Source organism: Nerophis ophidion, linkage group LG05 (genome assembly GCF_033978795.1).
Source record: "Nerophis ophidion isolate RoL-2023_Sa linkage group LG05, RoL_Noph_v1.0, whole genome shotgun sequence".
NCBI lineage: Eukaryota > Metazoa > Chordata > Actinopteri > Syngnathiformes > Syngnathidae > Nerophis > Nerophis ophidion.
Window position 1 is genome coordinate 67,556,112 of NC_084615.1, and position 20,528 is coordinate 67,576,639.

General features: G+C 40.7%; 1 protein-coding gene across 1 annotated transcript; it reads left to right on the top strand.

The window, feature by feature from the left end:
- Positions 1-2,782: 2,782 nt before the first annotated feature.
- Positions 2,783-18,997, top strand: LOC133552401 (protein Wnt-8a-like). Its single transcript, XM_061899603.1, has 6 exons — positions 2,783-2,853; positions 2,915-2,948; positions 3,029-3,167; positions 3,318-3,443; positions 10,350-10,492; positions 18,449-18,997. Exons 1-6 carry the CDS (start codon positions 2,783-2,785, stop codon positions 18,995-18,997), a joined length of 1,062 nt encoding a protein of 353 aa, XP_061755587.1.
- The last annotated feature ends 1,531 nt before the right edge of the window (positions 18,998-20,528 follow it).

Below are 20,528 nucleotides of genomic sequence, written 5' to 3' on the forward strand. Positions count from 1 at the left end.
TATAATAACACAATCAACACTGTTTTTTAGCATGTTAGAAAATCATATATTGGCAGGTGGGTCTAAATGTTAACGCAATTAAATGTCACCTTTTCCCACGTGATTTGTCCGTAATAGTTTCGATAGCCGCCACTCAATAACCCAGCCATGCATTTGGACCATTATTTGCACCTCGATAAGCCATCCAAATCGTTAAGAGGGCTTTTAGTCAAAGGCAAATTAAGAAGGGCTTGTAGTAGAACCCGACTATGGGTTTGGAGTTATAGGTTTCACTCATATTGCAAGGATGAAGGTGATTAAGGGGGATTATCCTCACCTACTCCTCTCTGCGCCATTGTGCGCACTCTCGCCCACTATTGTTGTCCACACTGAGTGAATTGTTGTTTCAGGGGATTTTGAGTGGCTTATTGGGGATTTGACAAGTGGACGACATTTTGGTTTAGAAATGACGTTAGTACATTGCCTTGTTTTGTTGGATTGATAAAAAAAAAAAAAATGTATATATATTTAAAAATCGATTTATATATATATATATATATATATATATATATATATATATATATATATATATATAAAATCGATGTATATATATATATAAATATATATATATATATATCGATTTTTAAATATATATAATTTTTTTTTTATCAATCCAACAAAACAATACACAGCAATACCATAACAATGCAATCCAATTCCAAAACCAAACCTGACCCAGCAACACTCAGAACTGCAATAAAGACACAAACACGACACAGAACAAACCAAAAGTAGTGAAACAAAAATGAATATTATCAACAACAGTATCAATATTAAGTATAATTTCAGCATAGCAGTGATTACAAATCCCTCATTGACATTATCATTAGACATTTATAAAAATAGAAATAAAGTGTCACAGTGGCTTACATTTGCATCACATCTCATAAACTTGACAACACACCGTGTCCAATATTTTCACAAAGATAAAATAAGTCATATTTTTGGTTCGTTTAATAGTTAAAACAAATTTACATTATTGCAATCAGTTGATAAAACATTCTCCTTTACAATTATAAAAGCTTTTTTTTTTTTTGTAACTCTACTACTCTGCTAGCATGTCCGCAGACTGGGGTAGATCCTGCTGAAATTCTATGTATTGAATGAATACAGAATCGTTTTGAATCTGAAAAATATCGTTTTTGAATGGAGAATCGAATCGAAAAAATTGATATATTATCGAATCGTGACCCCAAGAATCGATATTGAATCGAATCGTGGGACACCCAAAGATTCACAGCCCTATATATATATATATATATATATATATATATATATATATATATATTTAGGTTTTTTTTATTTTTTTTTATTTATTTATTTTTTAATTATATAAGGTTGATTGGCAACACTAAATTGGCCCTAGTGTGTGAATGTGTGTGTCTATCTGTGTTGGCCCTGCGATGAGGTGGCGACTTGTCCAGGGTGTAGCCCGCCTTCCGCCCGATTGTTGCTGAGATAGGCGCCAGCGCCCCCCGCGACCCCGACAGGGAATAAGCGGTAGGAAATGGATGGAAGCATCGTTGTCATCAACAATAACCACATGCTGTTTTTTTTATTATATATATATATATATATATATATATATATATATATATATATATATCCATCCATCCATCCATTTTCTACCGCTTATTCCCTTTTGGGGTCGCGGGGGACGCTGGCGCCTATCTCAGCTACAATCGGGCGGAAGGCGGGGTACACCCTGGACAAGTCGCCACCTCATCGCAGGGCCAACACAGACAGACAACATTCACACTCACATTCACACACTAGGGCCAATTTAGTGTTGCCAATCAACCTATCCCCAGGTGCATGTCTTTGGAAGTGGGAGGAAGCCGGAGTACCCGGAGGGAACCCACGCATTCACGGGGAGAACATGCAAACTCCACACAGAAAGATCCCGAGCCTGGATTTGAACCCAGGACTGCAGGAACTTCGTATTGTGAGGCAGACGCACTAACCCCTCTGCCACCGATATATATATATATATATATATATATATATATATATATATATATATATATATATATATATATATATATATATATATATATATATATATATATATATATATATATATATATATATATATTTAAAAAATCACACATGGTAAAGAGGACAATTAAAGACGTTTCCCACATTAGTGGTGTCATGGATTTACAGTCTTGTAAATTCCAGACTATTTTCACACCAGGTTGCTTCTGAGGGAAACATCTATTATCCTATTATCACCACCATGCCAATGTCTGCGATGCGTGAAGGACTATTTACATGACTATATGGGCAAGACTTTATGGCTTTGTCGTCACTAGTGCGCGCCCCCCCATTCGCACCCCGACCCACCCCCAAACATGGAACATATTTCGGTCTCATTCCTACTCACCACCCGCTGCAAGATGCACTTCTAGCGGAGCATCCGTGAATTAGATATGGTGTTTAAATGCGGGATTACATCCTCATTACGTGTTCTTAGTGGGTGTGAAAGGAAGAAGAGGGCAGGGGTCTGTTGAAGTGTCTGTGGCCCCTCTTTGAAGTGCATTTACGCACGGACGGCTCCTATTTGTCTGCAGGCGCAGAGCGGAGGGGCGATTGCTGTCTTCTTGTTTTTTTTTGCCTGACAAATCTGTCAATCAAAGGGCCAAACGGCATATAAATATCATCAGTGAGAAAGTCAGGGGGCACAACTTCCCTCCTCTTTTGGCCCCTGGCACCTGGAACAGGACGGTGTGTGCAAGCAGCCATGGGGAACTGGACTTTGCGCACAGTGATGGTTCTTTACCTGGCTTGGAATATGCAGCCTTCATCAGCTTGGTATGTTAACTCGATTTAGGTGCGTTTATTCAGCGGTTTAAATGATGTATTCTTTTAACAGGACGGTGAATAATTTCCTCATGACCGGACCAAAGGTAATTAAACACCTTGCAGTGACGTGTGCAACATGCATTGCATGCAGCAATAGTATATATCCCGTTCTCCATCTCTGTAGGCTTTTCTCACGTACGCCGGCAGTGTGCAAGTGGGTGCGCAAAGTGGAATACAGGAGTGCAAACATCAGTTTGCGTGGGACAGATGGAACTGTCCGGAGAGTACACTTCAACTGTCCACGCACAACGGCCTGCGAAGTGGTAAGATGCTAAAATAATCCTTATTTCTCAAAGTCTGCCGTGCGCAACAGCACACCTAAACAGCGCAGCCTAATGCGTTTTTACGCATCAGTTTACGCACGATGCCATTGCAATTTATATGGTGGCAAAAATGTTTTTTGTTTTTTTTAGCCACTAGGGAGACATCTTTTGTCCACGCCATCAGTGCTGCAGGAGTGATGTACACTCTGACCAAGAACTGCAGCATGGGAGACTTCGACAACTGTGGATGTGACGACTCCAGGATAGGACAGACAGGTATGACCCGTCATAGACCTATACAGGAGATAAGGGGTCCCCAAACTAGGGCCCGCGGGCCAGGTACGGCCCGCCAGCCTCCAAAATCCGGCCCACGGGTAGTCCCGAGTCAAAAAAAAAAAAAAATATATATATATATATATATATAGCGTATTTCCTTGAATTGCCGCAGGGCATATAGTATGCGCCTGCCTTGAATTACTGCCGGGTCAATAATTAGCGCATGCTTAGTATTACCGCCTGGTCAAACTCTTGACGTCACGAGTGACACTTCTCCTGTCATTATTTTCAAAATGGAGGATACCGGTAATTTGAAATTGAATAAAGTGAAGAAGATTAAGAACTATTCAGTAGGATTTAAGGTCAAAGCTTACATCACAGTCAAATTTTTACTGCATGCCTTTGGTAAATGCCGGAGTGAGAAGAGGTTTTGAAATAATTAGCGCATGCTTACTTTTACCGCATGCCTTTGCTAAGCGCAGGAGTGAGAAAAGGTTTTAAATTACTTAGCGCCCCGGCGGAAATTCGATATATATATATTTCAATTATAATTGTTTTTAATCTGTCCTTTCCGGCCAATGCATCAATCCATTTTCTACAGCTTGTTACTCTCGGTGTCTCCTAGTCGCTCGGACAAATCATATGGTCTAAAAATGCATTTTCCCACCGCAAACGTGACAAAATCATTGGGGAAACGTAACATAGAGTGGAGAGTTTTTAAACATCAGTGGACATATGACTTTTTTGTGGTTTAGTGTAAGGAAAAGGCAGTTTGTCTAATCTGCACAGAGACAGCTCATATATATGTATATATATATGTGTGTGTGTGTGTGTGTGTGTGTGTGTGTGTGTGTGTGTGTGTGTGTGTGTGTGTGTGTGTGTGTGTGTGTGTGTGTGTGTGTGTGTGTGTGGGAAAAATCACAAGACTACTTCATCTCTACAGAACTGTTTCATATATTGCGCTCTACCACGGTATATATATCGAGCACTATTCTCCAAATAATCTAATTAAGACATATATATATATATATATATATATATATATATATATATATATATATATAAAGCCCAGCCCCTAACCAAATTTTTTCAACCCAATGCGGCCCGCAAAGTTTGGGGATCTCTGGAGTGGAGTCTACTTGGGGGCCATTTGCGCGCCGGAGACCAAGTTTTGAATGCCAGCAGCATATTGTCGGGGAAAAAACAACAGCAGTGAAAAGGTATGAGAAGTATTGTTAAAATGTATGAAAAGTAAAATTTATAAAAAGGGGCAAAAATCATCAAGTAATAAGAAAAAGCTGAAATCTTCAAATTAATAATCAATAATAATACACGTCACTTATAACACAAAGCTAGCACACATATTTATCTTTAAATATATGTAATATCTGTTTTAGCATGTGTTTGAAATGTTAAAAGAAAAAATCTAAATGGATCCTGTCACTTTTTCAGTGTGCAACCCTTGGTTGAAAAAAGTTTAGACACCCCTAATTTAAAATATAAGAAGCTGTCCAAATTAAAAAAATATATATTTATAAAAAATATGAATACAGTTTAGTTAGTTAGGTCAGTGATTCTCAAACTGTGATACATGTACCATTTGTGGTATGTGGGCTCCATCCAGTGGTACGCCAAAAGAATAATTTAATTAAATGACATTTTTTGTATTTGATTCATTATTTAACTACAGTATTTATTTTTCCCGTATATTCAAAAACAGTGTTAATTCTCAAAATGTGTGTAATGTTACAGTGGGAAAAAAAATACAAACCCTGTTTCCATATGAGTTGGGAAATTTTGTTAGATGTAAATATAAACGGAATACAAGAATTTGCAAATCATTTTCAACCCATATTCAATTGAATGCACTACAAAGACAAGATATTTGATGTTCAAACTCATAAACTGTTGTTTTTTTTTTGCAAATAAAAATGAACTTAGAATTTCCTGGCTGCAACACGTACCAAAGTAGTTGGGAAAGGGCATGTTCACCACTGTGTTACATCACCTTTTCTTTTAACAACACTCAATAAACGTTTGGGAACTGAGGAAACTAATTGTTGAAGCTTTCAAAGTGGAATTCTTTCCTATTCTTGTTTTATGTAGAGCTTCAGTCGTTCAACAGTACGGGGTCGACGCTGTCGTATTTTACGCTTCATAATGTGCCACACATTTTCGATGGGAGAAATGTCTGGACTGCAGGCGGGCCAGAAAAGTACCCGTACTCTTTTACTACGAAGCCACGCTGTTGTAACATGTAGCTTGGCAGTGTTTAGCTGAAATAAGCAGGGGCATCCATGATAACGTTGCTTGGATGACAACATATGTTGCTCTAAAACCTGTATGGACCATTCAGCATCAATGGTGGCTTCACAGATGTGTAAGTTACCCATGTCTTGGGCACTAATACACCCCCATACCATCACAGATGCTGGCTTTTGAACTTTGCGCCTAGAACAATCGGGATGGTTATTTTCCTCTTTGTTCCGGAGGACACCACGTCCACAGTTTCCAAATATAATTTGAAATGTGGACTCGTCAGACCACAGAACACTTTTCCACTTTGCTTCAGTCCATCTTAGATGAGCTCGGGCCCAGCAAAGCCGGCGGTGTCCCTGTGTGTTGTTGATAAAAGGCTTTCGCTTTGCATAGTAGTTTTAACTTGCACTTACAGATGTTGCGACCAACTGTAGTTACCGACAGTGGTTTTATGAAGTGTTCCTGAGCCCATGTGGTGATATCCTTTACACATTGGTGTTGGTTTTTGATGCAGAACCGCCTGAGGGATCAACGGTCTGTAATATCATCGCTTACGTGCAGTGATTTTTCCAGATTCTCTGAAACTTTTGTTGATTTTACGGACCGTAGATGGTAAAATCCCTAAATTCCTTGCAATAGCTCGTTGAGAAATGTTGTTCTAAAACTGTTCGAGAATTTGCTTACAAATTGGTGACCCTCGCTCCATCCTTGTTTGTGAATTACTTAGCATTTAATGGAAGCTGCTTATGTAACCAATCATGGCACCCAACTGTTCTCAATTAGCCTGCACACCTGTGGGATTTTCCAAATAAGTGTTTGATGAGCATTCCTCAACTTTATCAGTATTTATTGCCACATTTCCCAACTTCTTTGTCACGTGTTGCTGGCATCAAATTCTAAAGTTAATGATTATTTGCACAAAAAAAAAATGTTTATCAGTTTGAACATCAAATATGTTGTCTTTGTAGCATATTTAACTGAATTTGGGTTGAAAATGATTTGCAAATCATTGTATTCCGTTTATATTCACATCTAACACAATTCCCCAACTTATATGGAAACGGGGTTTGTAAATACATCCACACGCACATTCACTGTAGAAACATACATATACACAGACTGTATATATACAAGCAAATACTGTATGCATACACACAGTCACGCATGTAATCACGTTTCATCAAACATATATTAATGCTGTTCTCCTAGGAGAAATTGGATAACACACGGGACACTGAAAAGGCTTAACTTATTGTTTCTATAACAATCTACAAGGTTAAAACACTTCGCTTGTCTTTCTTCCCTTCCATGTGTCTGCTTTCTTTTGTATTTCAAGTTGTTTCAATAGTTGGCAATATTCAGTGTTTTATCGTTCATAGTTAATAATGTAAATCCCGCATTCTTTATTTTCATGTACATTCTAGGCGTCTCATTCAGTAAAAAACATTTAAAATTCCATTCCGTTTTTTTCAGGCTGTCTGTCATGCATTCAATCAGACATTATTGTGAAAGTTTTGTATTAGTGTTTCTAAAAATGAATATAGCGGCCCCCAGACTAGGGTTGTACAGTAGACCGGTATTACAGTGGTATAGTACTGCGATACTAATGAATCATATTCGGTATTATACCGCCTCTTTAAGTACCGGTCACGTCATGTCATTGCTGGTTTGCGAGCAGACGAGCATGTTGGGCAGCGCACAATCACGGAGTACTTACAAGCAGACACAGTTTGTAGACAGAAGAGGGAGAACAGACACATTTTGGTCCAAAAACTAAAGATAAAGGTGAAGTTATAAGACTGAAACGCCCACCGGAAGAGGTGCTTTAAAACATGGCTCGCAAGCTAGCGGCTAAAGTTCAGCAGTGTTGTAGCTATCTAAATCACTAATCCTGGTCTCCATGGCGACAAATAACGTAAGTTTCTTACAAGTATCATCCCTGCAGGACGAGGAATAGCTAAACATGCTTCATTACGTACACACCGTAGATCAGTGGTCCCCAACCTTTTTGTAGCTGCGGACCGGTCAACGCTTGATAATTTGTCCCCCTTGCCCCCCCTCTTTGTCATGAAAAAGGGATGTTTTTTGGGTTGGTGCACTAATTGTAAGTGTATTTTGTGTTTTTTATGTTGATTTAATAAAATAAAAAATTAATTAATAAAAAATGATTCTGCGGCCCAGTGGTTGGGGACCACTGCCTTAGCTCACTGGTGTCACAATGTAAACCAGGGGTGTCAAACTCAAATACAGTGGGCCAAAATGTAAAAACTGAACAAAGCAGCGGGCCAAAATTGAACAAATTAACCTTTTAATAGGACCTAAACAAGTTTTGCATTGAATATTGAACAAGCAAGGCTTATGTTACTTTATAGTGACATGCAAAATCCAGTTTAAAATAATAATAATAATAATAATTAAAAAATATCAATGGCATATCAAATAAAATTTGAATAAAAATGTAATGCCTCTTTTCTATTTGCAGCCCTCTGATGTAAATATCAAAATAAACTTTTTCCAAAGGCTAATAATACATTTGAAAATAAAATAACAATAATGAATGAATCAAACATTAAAGTAGCCAAAGAAAGTGCAAGAATAAAAACGTTAATAATTGCTCAGTTTGCTAAACTGATTTGCTTTAACACCGATTATAAAACAAGCAACGCTTATATAACTCAACAATGCAAAATCAACTTTCAAAAAACAAACGAAAGAATATCAATGGCATATTAAATAAAATGAATATTTAAAAAATGGTGGTAGTGGGGGGGGGTGTAGGGGTGTATAGTATAACATCCCGGAAGAGTTAGTGCTGCAAGGGGTTCTGGGTATTTGTTCTGTTGTGTTTATGTTGCGAATATTCTCCCGAAATGTGTTTGTCAATCTTATTTGGTGTGGGTTCACAGTGTGGCGCGTATTTGTAACAATGTTAAAGTTGTTTACGCGGCCACCTTCAGTGTGGGTGTTGACCAAGTATGCGTTGCATTCATTTCTGGGCGTAAAAGCCGCATGTATTATGTGACTGGGCCGGCACGCTGTTTGTAGGGAGGAAAAGAGGACATGACGACAGGTTGTAGAGTACGATAGAGGCAGGGTCCTCAATATTGTTGTCCGGGTGGAAATCGGGAGAAATTCGGGAGAATTTTTGCCCCCGGGAGATTTTCGAGAGGGGCACTGAAATTCGGGAGTCTTCTGGGAAAATCGGGAGGGTTGGCAAGTAAGAGTAGTAGCGGTGAATGCGGTGTTACAGCGGCACCACTGCTGTGTAATACCGGCAGGCCAGCTCTAATGTTAATTTGATATCGCCTCAAGGGCCAAATTAAATTACACGGCGGGCCAAATTTGGCCCGCGGGCCAGAGTTTGACACCCATGATGTAAACAAACGCTATGGATGGATCGACACCTTACATCCACTGAAAATGATACCAAAGTACAGGAGCGTACTTAGTCGATACTACTATGATTACGCTGATATTTTTTTGGCATCACAAAATCTTTTTTTGTTTTTTAAAATGTATATTATGTTTATAAACTCAGGAAATATGTCCCTAGACACATGAGGACTTTGAATATGACCAATGTATGATCCTGGAACGACTTGGTATCAGATTGATACCCAAATTTGTGGTATCATCCAAAACTAGTGTAAGGTATCAAACAACGGAAGAACAAGTGTTTTTTTTTTTTTAGATTTTAACAGGTGTGCAGATAGAAGATGTTAAAAGAGAAAGTAAGCAGATATTAACAGTAAATGAACAAGTAGATTAATAATACATTTTCTACCACTTCTCCTTAATACTTTTGACAAAATAGTAGAATGGAAAATGTTGGCCCTGCGATGAGGTGGCGACTTGTCCAGGGTGTACCCCGCCTTCCGCCCGATTGTAGCTGAGATAGGCGCCAGCACCCCCCGCAACCCCGAAAGGGAATAAGCGGTAGAAAATGGATGGATGGATGGAAAATGACACAGTATGTAACTGCTATGTCCGCAGCTAAATTAGGAGCCTTAGTTTGCATACTTACAAATAAAAGACAAGTTGTCTTGTATGTTCACTATTTTATTTAAGGACAAACTTGCAATAAGAAACATGTTTTTAATGTATCGTAAAATTTTTCATTTAAATAAAGCCAATAGTGCATTTTTTGTGGTCCCCTTTTTTTGGAAATACCGTATTTCCTTGAATTGCCGCCGGGGCGCTAATTAAATTAAAACCTCTTCTCAATCCTGCGCTTACCAAAGGCATGCGGTAAAAGTAAGCATGCGCTAATTATTTTAAAACCTCTTTTCACTCCGGCACTTACCAAAGGCATGCAGTAAAAATTTGAGTGTGATGTAAGCTTGGGCCTTAAATCCTACTGAATAGCTCTTAATCTTCTTCCCTTTATGCGATTTCAAATTACCGGTATTGAAATCAGCCTCCTCCATTTTGAAAACGATGACAGGGGAAGTGTCACTCGTGACGTCACGAGTTTGACCAGGCGGTAATTCAAGGCAGGCGCATACTATATGCCCGGCGGCAATTCAAGGAAATACGGTAATTTTGGTATCGGTACCAAAATATTGGAATCGGGACACATTTTTTGCCCAGGTCTGAAGTAGACTATTAGAAATGATGCTGTAATAAAACGATTTTTGTCATCTGCAGGTGGCAGAGGGTGGATTTGGGGAGGCTGCAGTGACAACGTGGCGTTTGGAGAAAAGATCTCCAAACAGTTTGTGGACGCACTGGAGAATGGTCACGACTCCCGTGCAGCTGTCAACCTGCACAACAACGAGGCCGGCAGACTGGTGCGATATTTTGAATTCACATTCATAAAAAGAGCGAAGTACACTATATTGCCAAAGGTATTTGGCCAGCTGCCTTGACTCACATATGAACTTGAAGCGCCCCCATAGGGTTCAATATGATGTCGGTCCACGTTTTGCAGCTATTACAGCTTCAACTCTTCTGGGAAGGCTGTCCACAAGGTTGCGGAGTGTGTTTATAGGAATTTTCAACCATTCTGCAAAAAGCGCATTGGTGAGGTCACACGCTGGTTTTGGGTCGAGAAAGCCTGGCTCTCAGTCTCCGTTCTGATTCATCCCAAAGGTGTTCTATCGGGTTCAGGTCAGGACTCTGTGCAGGCCAGTTAAGTTCATCCACACCAGACTCTGTCATCCATGTCTTTCTGGACCTTGCTTTGGGGACGGTGTGGGGCGGTTGGGAGAGAGGCCGTGCCAGCGACCTGAGGGTTCCTGGTTCTATCCCCACCTTCTACCAACCTCATCACATCTGTTGTGTCCTTGAGCAAGACACTTCACCCTTGCTCCTGATGGGTCGTGGTCAGGCCCTTGCATTGCAGCTCCCGGCATCAGTGTGTGAATGTGTGTGTGAATGTGGAAATAGTGTCAAAGCGCTTTGAGTACCTTGAGGGTAGAAAAGCGCTATACAAGTATAACACATTGTGCGCTGTGCACAGTCATGTTGGAAGAGGAGGGGTCCGCTCCAAACTGTTCCCCCAAGGAGAATGGAATCGTCCAAAAAGTTTTGATATGCTGGAGCATTCAAACTTCCTTTCACTGGACCTAAGGGGCCAAGTCTAACTCCTGAAAAACAACCCCCCACCATAATTCCTCCTCCACCAAATTTCACACTGGGCACAATGCTGTCCGAAATATACCGTTTTCCTGGCAACCTCCAAACCCAGACTCGTCCATCAGAATGCCAGTTGGAAAAGCTTGATTCGACAGTTGACTTTGGAATATTTCACTACTGGATTTGTTGCACAGGTGGCGTCCAATGACAGTTCCATGCTGGAAATCACTGAGCTTCTGAGAGCGGCCTATTCTTTCACAAATGTTTGTAGAAACCGTCTCCATGCCTAAGTGCTCGATTTTTTACACCTGTGGCCAGGTCAGGTGATTAGGACACCGGATTCTGATCAGGGGCTTCACTGTGGAAGAGGGGTTAGTGCGTCTGCCTCACAGTACGAAGGTCCTAAGTAGTCTGGAGTTCAATCCTGGCTCGGGATCTTTCTGTGTGGAGTTTGCATGTCCTCCCTGTGAATGCATGAGTTCTCTCCGGGTACTCCGGCTTCCTCCCACTTCCAAAGACATGCACCTGGGGATAGGTTGATTGGCAACACTAAATTGGCCCTAGTGTGTGAATGTGAGTGTGAATGTTGTCTGTCTATCTGTGTTGGCCCTGCGATGAGGTGGCGACTTGTCCAGGGTGCACGCCGCCTTCCGCCCGATTGTAGCTGAGATAGGAACTGGCGCCGCCTGCGACCCCAAACGGAGTAAGCGGTAGAAAATGGATGAATTCTGATCATTTGGCAATGTGTCGCCATCTTAATGCTCTACTTACTCTATACAAAACTCTCTTTGAAACACATCTAAACTACTGTAATGTAACACCTTCCCTAGCTACCTTCACAAATTAGAATCCATAAGAAAGTCATACGAGCCCTGTCACGGTCCAAGTTTAATGCCCACACTTAACATCTATTCCATAATGACTTTAAACATCCAAGAGCGCGAACAAATTTGAAACAAATGTGCTTGTCTGTTGTTGGTGTGAAAGCATGGAATTCTCTAAACAAAGACTTAAAAAGCTGTAAGAATATATTTGTATTTAAAAAAAAGTTATAAAAAGAAAAAACTGAAATTATATCAAACAGAGTTTTGATTTAGATTGGACGTGTCATTGTGAAAGTGCTTAAAGGAAAATTGAAAAGTATGTTGGAGTTTGGGTGTTGGTGGAGGGAACAGTTATAATTCATCTAAAATACTGTAATTTGTGTTAAAAAAAAAAGGGGCAGATAAATATAAGAATATAATTCTTCCATCTGCTCCTTTCTGATCGTGGAAATGTATAAGAAAGAAAAACAATAAAAACAATGACAGTGTCAATTGTACGTGGCTTGTAAATATGCATTTTCATGAAAGGAATAAAAATAAATGAAAAAAAATGATAATTATCATCTCTTAAGACTGATAGAGTTCAATAAGTATCACAATGCTTGGCTAACCCAGACCTGGACAAATTAAGGCCCGGGGGCCACATGCGGCCCGTTAAGCTTTTCAATCTGGACCGCCGGACATTCCCCAAAAATTGTTTTAGATATTTAAGATGGAAACTGTTGCTGCCAGTAAGATGTGCAATGAAGTTTTCAAATTACCGTAAATCTTGTATTATTCAAAGTATTTCAATGTTTGGAATCTGCACTTTTGCATAATATACTAGTTACTATGGTAATCTAATTAGTTACTATGGTAATCTAAGTCACAGCAGCTCAGACGAGGCACCAAGCAGTGTGGGTGGGGAGCGTTTCCATAGAGTGTTTCCTTTTTTTTTTTTTTCTTTTTTTTTTTTTTTATTGACATCCAGCATTAGACGATTTCCGTCCATTAAATCATGTCCACATACATCATATAGCTATTGTCTACCCTAAATGTCAAATGTATTTTTTGTTTATATACCCATCTTACCACCCAACCCCCCCCAAAAAAGTAAAAGAAACAAACAGAGAAAAAATAAAAACAAAGTAATATCTACAAATACTGTTGCAAACTACACCGGCATTACCATGCCGAAGAAGAGTCTTCACAAATACATCAGCAAAAAATAAATAATACTTTGATAATAATAATAAACAAAAATAAAATAAAATGAATGTATACAGATACTTATATGTATATATACACATATATACATATAAGGAGTAATCTTTTATTTTATTTTTTTTAAACAGTACACTAATTTTAGAGATTTAAATCAGGCTTATGGGGCGTGACATAATTGACCCAGTTTTCCCAGTATGAATTAAATTTCTCCAATTTATAATGAATAAAGGCAGTTATCTTCTCCATTTTATATATGTCCATTGTGGTTTCCATCCATTGCTTTAAAGTTGGGCTCTCCTGGAATATCCATTTCCTAGCGATGGTCTTTTTACAAACCACCAGTAGGATATTCATTAAATATTTATCTTTCTTCAGCCAATCCTGAGGTGCAAGTCCCAAAAACAAAGTTTTACTTTCAAAGATTATTTCTCGTTTGAAAATATCCTGTAGAGCTTGGTGTATCTCTTTCCAATAGTCCTTTATGGTGAAGCAGTCCCAAAAAACATGGTAGTGGTTTGCGTTTGAATTCCCACAATTTCTCCAGCGGGCAGGGGAGTTATTATAGTGTTTCCAGAGCAGCCAGCCTGAAATGGTGTCAGGGACAGACGCGGAAGGGGATTTTTACAACAAAGTTCTAAAGCTTAGTGATATATCAGATTTTAGGTGTTTTTTTACCTTTCACATTCATATTTTGCTGTTTTTGTAGCAATTTTGTAGCATTTCGCTTGATTGTAGAAATATGTTGATCGAGAGGGGCTGTGACCATCACATGTTGTCAATATTCCATGTTTTATCGTACATAGTTAATATTGTCAATCCCACATTCTTTATGTCCATATACAGTCTGGGTGTCTCATTCATCCATCCATCCATCCATTTTCTACCGCTTATTCCCTTTCGAGGTCGCGGGGGGCACTGGCGCCTATCTCAGCTACAATCGGGCGGAAGGCGGGGTACACCCTGGACAAGTCGCCACCTCATCGCAGGGCCAACACTGATAGACAGACAACACTCACGCTCACATTCACACACTAGGGCCAATTTAGTGTTGCCAATCAACCTATCCCCAGGTGCATGTCTTTGGAAGTGGGAGGAAGCCGGAGTACCCGGAGGGAACCCACGCATTCACGGGGAGAACATGCAAACTCCACACAGAAAGATCCCGAGCCTGGATTTGAACCCAGGACTGCAGGACCTTCGTATTGTGAGGCAGACGCACTAACCCCTCTGCCACCGTGAAGCCTAATTCAGTAAAAAAAAGAAATAAATTCCATTCACTTTAAGGTGGTCTGTCATAATGTTTTTAGCATTCAATCAGACATTATGGTGAGGTTTTGTATTAGAGTTCCTAAAAATAGATATACCGGCCCCCAGACACGTTTTTTTCTTTAAATTTGGCCCCCTGAGTCAAAATAATTGCCCAGGTCTGGTCTAACCTATCAAGTCATCCACAAGCTGAATCTTGGGCTCAGTAGCTTGGTTCCTATCTATCATCCCCAGCATGCCCACAACACTCGCAACTTTGACCTGATATCAGGTAAACATCGTCTACCGGCTTGTACTGTTCGAAGTGTTGTATGCAGGGGACCAAAGATCTATGAGAGCCTCAGGACGCCGTATTCATTCTCCGACTTCAAAAAGAAACTGAAATCATACCTATTAACCACCTATCTCTAATGCCCCATGTGGGGTAGACCAGTGGTTCTCAAGTGGGAGTAAGTGTACACCTGGGGGTACTTGAAGGTATGCCAAGGGGTACGTGAGATTTTTTTTAGAATATTCCAAAAATAGTAAGCAATTCAAAATTCCTTTATAAATATATTTTTTGAATAATACTTCAACAAAATATGAATGTAAGTTCATAAACTGTAAAAAGAAATGCAACAATGCAATATTCATTTTTGTGGACATGTTCCATGATTATTGATTTATTTTTTTGTGATGAAATTTTTAGAACTAAGTTCATGAATCCAGATGGATCTCTATTACAATCCCCAAAGAGGGCACTTTAAGTTGATGATTACTTCTATGTGTAGAAATCCGAATTTATAATTGAATCACTTGTTTATTTTTCAACAAGTTTTTAGTTATTTTTATATCTTTTTTTTCCAAATAGTTCAAGAAAGACCACTACAAATGAGCAATATTTTGCACTGTTATACAATTTAATAAATCAGAAACTGATGACATAGTGCTGTATTTTACTTCTTTATCTCTTTTTTTCAACCAAAAATGTTTTTCTCTTATTAGGGGGTACTTGAATCAAAAAAAATGTTCACAGGGGGTACATCACTGAAAAAAGGTTGAGAACCACTGGGGTAGACTACTGTTGGGTTGTGCTTGGTTGAATAGATGAATGTATGTATGTATGTGTATGCTTGTTTTGGTGCTCCTAGTTTGTGTTTATCATATAGCGTTTTTGTGCTTACCACCATGTTTCAGCACTCCATGCATGTACTGACCTCTGGACCCCCTGCTAAAAGCTTCTTCTAGCTCAGTGGTTCTCAACCTTTTTTCAGCGATGTACCCCCTGTGAACATTTTTTTTAATTCAAGTACCCCCTAATAAGAGAAAAACATTTTTGGTTGAAAAAAAGAGATAAAGAAGTAAAATACAGCACTATGTCATCAGTTTCTGATTTATTAAATTGTATAACAGTGCAAAATATTGCTAATTTCTAGTGGTCTTTTTGAACTATTTGGAAAAAAGATATTAAAATAACTAGTGATTCAATTCTAAATAAAGATTTCTACACATAGAAGTAATCATCAACTTAAAGTGCCCTCTTTGGGGATTGTAATAGAGATCCATCTGGATTCATGAACTTAATTCTAAACATTTCTTCACAAAAATCTTTAACATCAATATTTATGGAACATGTCCACAAAAAATTTAGCTGTCAACACTGAATATTGCATTGTTGCATTTCTTTTCACAGTTTATGAACTTACATTCATATTTTGTTGAAGTATTATTCAATAAATATATTTCTAAAGGATTTTTAAAATGTTGCTATTTTTAGAATTTTGGGGAAAAATCTCACGTACCCCTTGGCATACCTTCAAGTACCCCCATTTGAGAACCTCTGGGGTAGACTACTGTTGGGTTGTGCGTGGTTGAATAAATGTATGTATGTATATGTGTATGCTTGCTTTCGTGCTCCTAGTTTGTGTTTATCATATAGCGTTTTTGTGCTTACCACCATGTTTCAGCACTCCATTTATATACTGACCTTTGGACCCCCTGCTAAAAGCTTCTTCTGGCTTATCTGGGGGACCCTTTCACTGACCCCCATCCTTAAATGGATATTCACTACTGTTTTAATTGTAATATCCTTCCATTTCCTAATGCTTGTCCCTTTTGGGATCGCGGGGGGCCGCTGGCGCCGCCTATCCCTTTTGATTGATTGATGGATACTTTTATTAGTAGATTGCACAGTACAGTACATATTCCGTACAATTGACCACTAAATGGTAACACCCGAATAAGTTTTTCAACTTGTTTAAGTCGGGGTCCATGTTAATCAATTCATCCCATCTGCATTCGGGCGGTAGGCGGGGTCCAACCTGGACAAGTCGCCACCTCATCGCAGGGCTAATTGTAATATGGTATTGTGAATAAACTTGAACATGAATGTAGTGTCCCCAAGTGGAGGAGTTCAAATACCTCGGAGTCTTGTTCACGAGTGAGGGAAGAGTGGATCGTGAGATCGACAGGCAGATCGGTGCGGCGTCTTCAGTAATGCGGACGCTGTATCGATCCGTTGTGGTGAAGAAGGAGTTGAGCCGGAAGGCAAAGCTCTCAATTTACCGGTCGATCTACGTTCCCATCCTCACTTATGGTCATGAGCTTTGGGTTATGACAGAAAGGATAAGATCACGGGTACAAGCGCCGAAATGAGTTTCCTCCGCCGGGTGGCGGGGCTCTCCCTTAGAGATAGGGCAGTGGTTCTTAACCTTGTTGGAGGTACCGAACCCCACCAGTTTCATACGCGTTCACCAAACCCTTCTTTAGTAAAAAATCAAAAATAAATTATTTTTTTCCAAATTCAAGACAAAGCTATATGTTTTTGGTAACACTTTAGTATGGGGAACATATTCTAAGTAACAAAGACTTAATTTAGAGGTACTTGGTCCGGGTTAGAGAGTTAGGGTTATAACAAGGCCGTACCGAATAAGGCATTAATTAGTACTTAGTGACTAGTTAAGAGAATATGTTACTATTTTGCATGTTAATAAGCAACTAATTAATGGTGAATATGTTCCCCATACTAAAGTGTTACCGTGTTTTTTTTACTGGTGCACAAAATGAACCGTGCATGAACATCACCTTGTTCAAACAACAAAACCAAGACAGTGCCTAAACAAATTACACACCTGCAAATCAGTCAGATGTTGCCGTATCCGTACTACGCTGATAGGGAGAAGTTTAAATTTACACAAAGAGTCGGGTGTGTTTTGACCTCCGCCGAACCCCTGGGGTCGACTCACCGAACCCCTAGGGTTTGATCGACCCCAGGTTAAGAACCACTGAGATAGGGTGAGAAGCTCTGCCATCCGAGAGGAGCTCAAAGTAAAGTGAAGTGAAGTGAATTATATTTATATAGCGCTTTTCTCTAGTGACTCAAAGCACTTTACATAGTGAAACCCGATATCTAAGTTACATTTAAACCAGTGTGGGTGGCACTGGGAGCAGGTGGGTAAAGTGTCTTGCCCAAGGACACAACGGCAGTGACTAGGATGGCGGAAGCGGGAATCGAACCTGCAACCCTCAAGTTGCTGACACGGCCACTCTACCAACCGAGCTATACCGCCACATCGAGAGGAGTCAGATGAGGTGGCTCGGGCATCTGGTCAGAATGCCACCCGATCGCCTCCCTAGGGAGGTGTTTAGGGCACGTCCAACTGGTAGGAGGCCACGGGGAAGACCCAGGACACGTTGGGAAGAGTATGTCTCCCGGCTGGCCTGGGAACGCCTCGGGATCCCCCGGGAAGAGCTAGACGAAGTGGCTGGGGTGAGGGAAGTCTGGGCTTCCCTGCTTAGGCTGCTGCCCCCGCGACCCGACCTCGGATAGGCGGAAGAAGATGGATGGATGGATGGATGGATGAATGTATGTAATCATGCATGTTGTGTGTGCAGGGAGTCAAGGCAACCATGAGGAGAGCATGCAAGTGTCACGGCGTGTCCGGGAGCTGCAGCATCCAAACATGCTGGATGCAGCTGGCCGACTTCCGGGAGGTGGGAAACTACCTGAAAATGAAGCACGCTCAAGCCAAGAAGCTGGAGGCGGACAAGAAGCCGGTGAGGGCCGGCAACAGCGCGGATAACCGAGGGGGCATCGCGCACGCCTTCCGCAACATCCCGCGCACGGAGCTCATTTTCCTGGAGGACTCCCCGGACTACTGCGTCAGGAACCAGAGCTCGGGCTTCCCGGGCACGGAGGGCCGCGAGTGCCTGAGGGGAGACAAGAGCGCGCCTCAGTGGGAGAGGAAGAGCTGCCGCCGGCTGTGCTACGGATGCGGCCGGCGGGTGGCGGAGAGGCGCACGGAGGTGGTCAGCAGCTGCAACTGCGAGTTCCACTGGTGCTGCACGGTCCGATGTGACAAATGCACGCAGATTGTGACGAAACATTACTGCGCGGTGAGAACACACGGGAACAAAACTAAACGGAAGCCTCGTCGGCACTGAGCGTCTTGGCCTACTGAAATGAGATTTTCTTCTTTAAACGGGGATAGCAGGTCCATTCTATGTGTCATACTTGATCATTTCGCGATATTGCCATATTTTTGCTGAAAGGATTTAGTAGAGAACATCCACGATAAAGTTCGCAACTTTCGGTGCTAATAGAAAATCCCTGCCTCTACCGGAAGTCGCAGACGATGACGTCACATGTTGATGGCTCCTCACTTTAATGGGAGCCTCTAACAAAAAGTGCGATTCGGATCGAGAAAACGACAATTTCCCCATTAATTTGAGCGAGGATGAAAGATTTGTGTTTGAGGATATTGATAGCGACGGACTAGAAAAAAAAAAGTTAAAAAAAAAACGCGATTACATTGGGACAGATTCCGATGTTTTTAGACACATTTAATAGGATAATTATGGGAAATCCCTTATCTTTCTATTGTGTTGCTAGTGTTTTAGTGAGTTAAATAGTACCTGATAGTCGGAAGGGTGTCTCCACGGGCAGTGTCTAAGGGAAGTCGACGGCAGCTATGGACGACACAAGCTCAGCTTTTCTCCGGTAAGAAGCGACTTTTTAACCACAATTTTCTCACCGAAAACTGTCGGTTGACATTCCGTCTTGATTCATGTTCGCTTGATCACGCTCTGATCCATAGTAACGTTTCACCTCTAGGAATTTTAAACAAGGAATCACCTTGTGTTTGTGTGGCTAAAGGCTAAAGCTTCCCAATTCCATTGTTCTACTTTGACTTCTCCAATATTAATTGAACAAATTGCAAAAGATTCAGCAACACAGATCTCCAAAATACTGTGTAATTATGCCGTTTAAGCAGACGACTTTTAGCTGTGTGTGTGTGCGTAGCGCTCATACTTCCTAAAAACCCGTGACGTCTTGCGTACACGTCATCATTACACGACGTTTCCAGGACGAAACTCCCGGGAAATTTAAAATTGTAATTTAGTAAACTAAAAAGGCCGTATTGGCATGTGTTGCAATGTTAATATTTCATCATTGATATATAAACTGTCAGACTGCGTTGTGGGTAGTAGTGGGTTTCAGTAGGCCTTTAATGCACTTTGTTACATCCATCCATCCATCCATTTTCTACCGCTTATTCCCTTTTGGGGTCGCGGGGGGCGCTGGCGCCTATCTCAGCTACAATCGGGCGGAAGGCGGGGTACACCCTGGACAAGTCGCCACCTCATCACAGGGCCAACACAGATAGACAGACAACATTCACACACTAGGGCCAATTTAGTGTTGCCAATCAACCTATCCCCAGGTGCATGTCTTTGGAAGTGGGAGGAAGCCGGAGTACCCGGAGGGAACCCACGCATTCACGGGGAGGACATGCAAACTCCACACAGAAAGATCCCGAGCCTGGATTTGAACCCAGGACTGCAGGACCTTCATATTGTGAGGCAGACGCACTAACCCCTCTGCCACCGTGAAGCCCACTTTGTTACATATTTGATTTTTTTTTGTATTTTTTTTTTAAAATCAAAAACTTTGTTACATATTTGATTAAAAAAA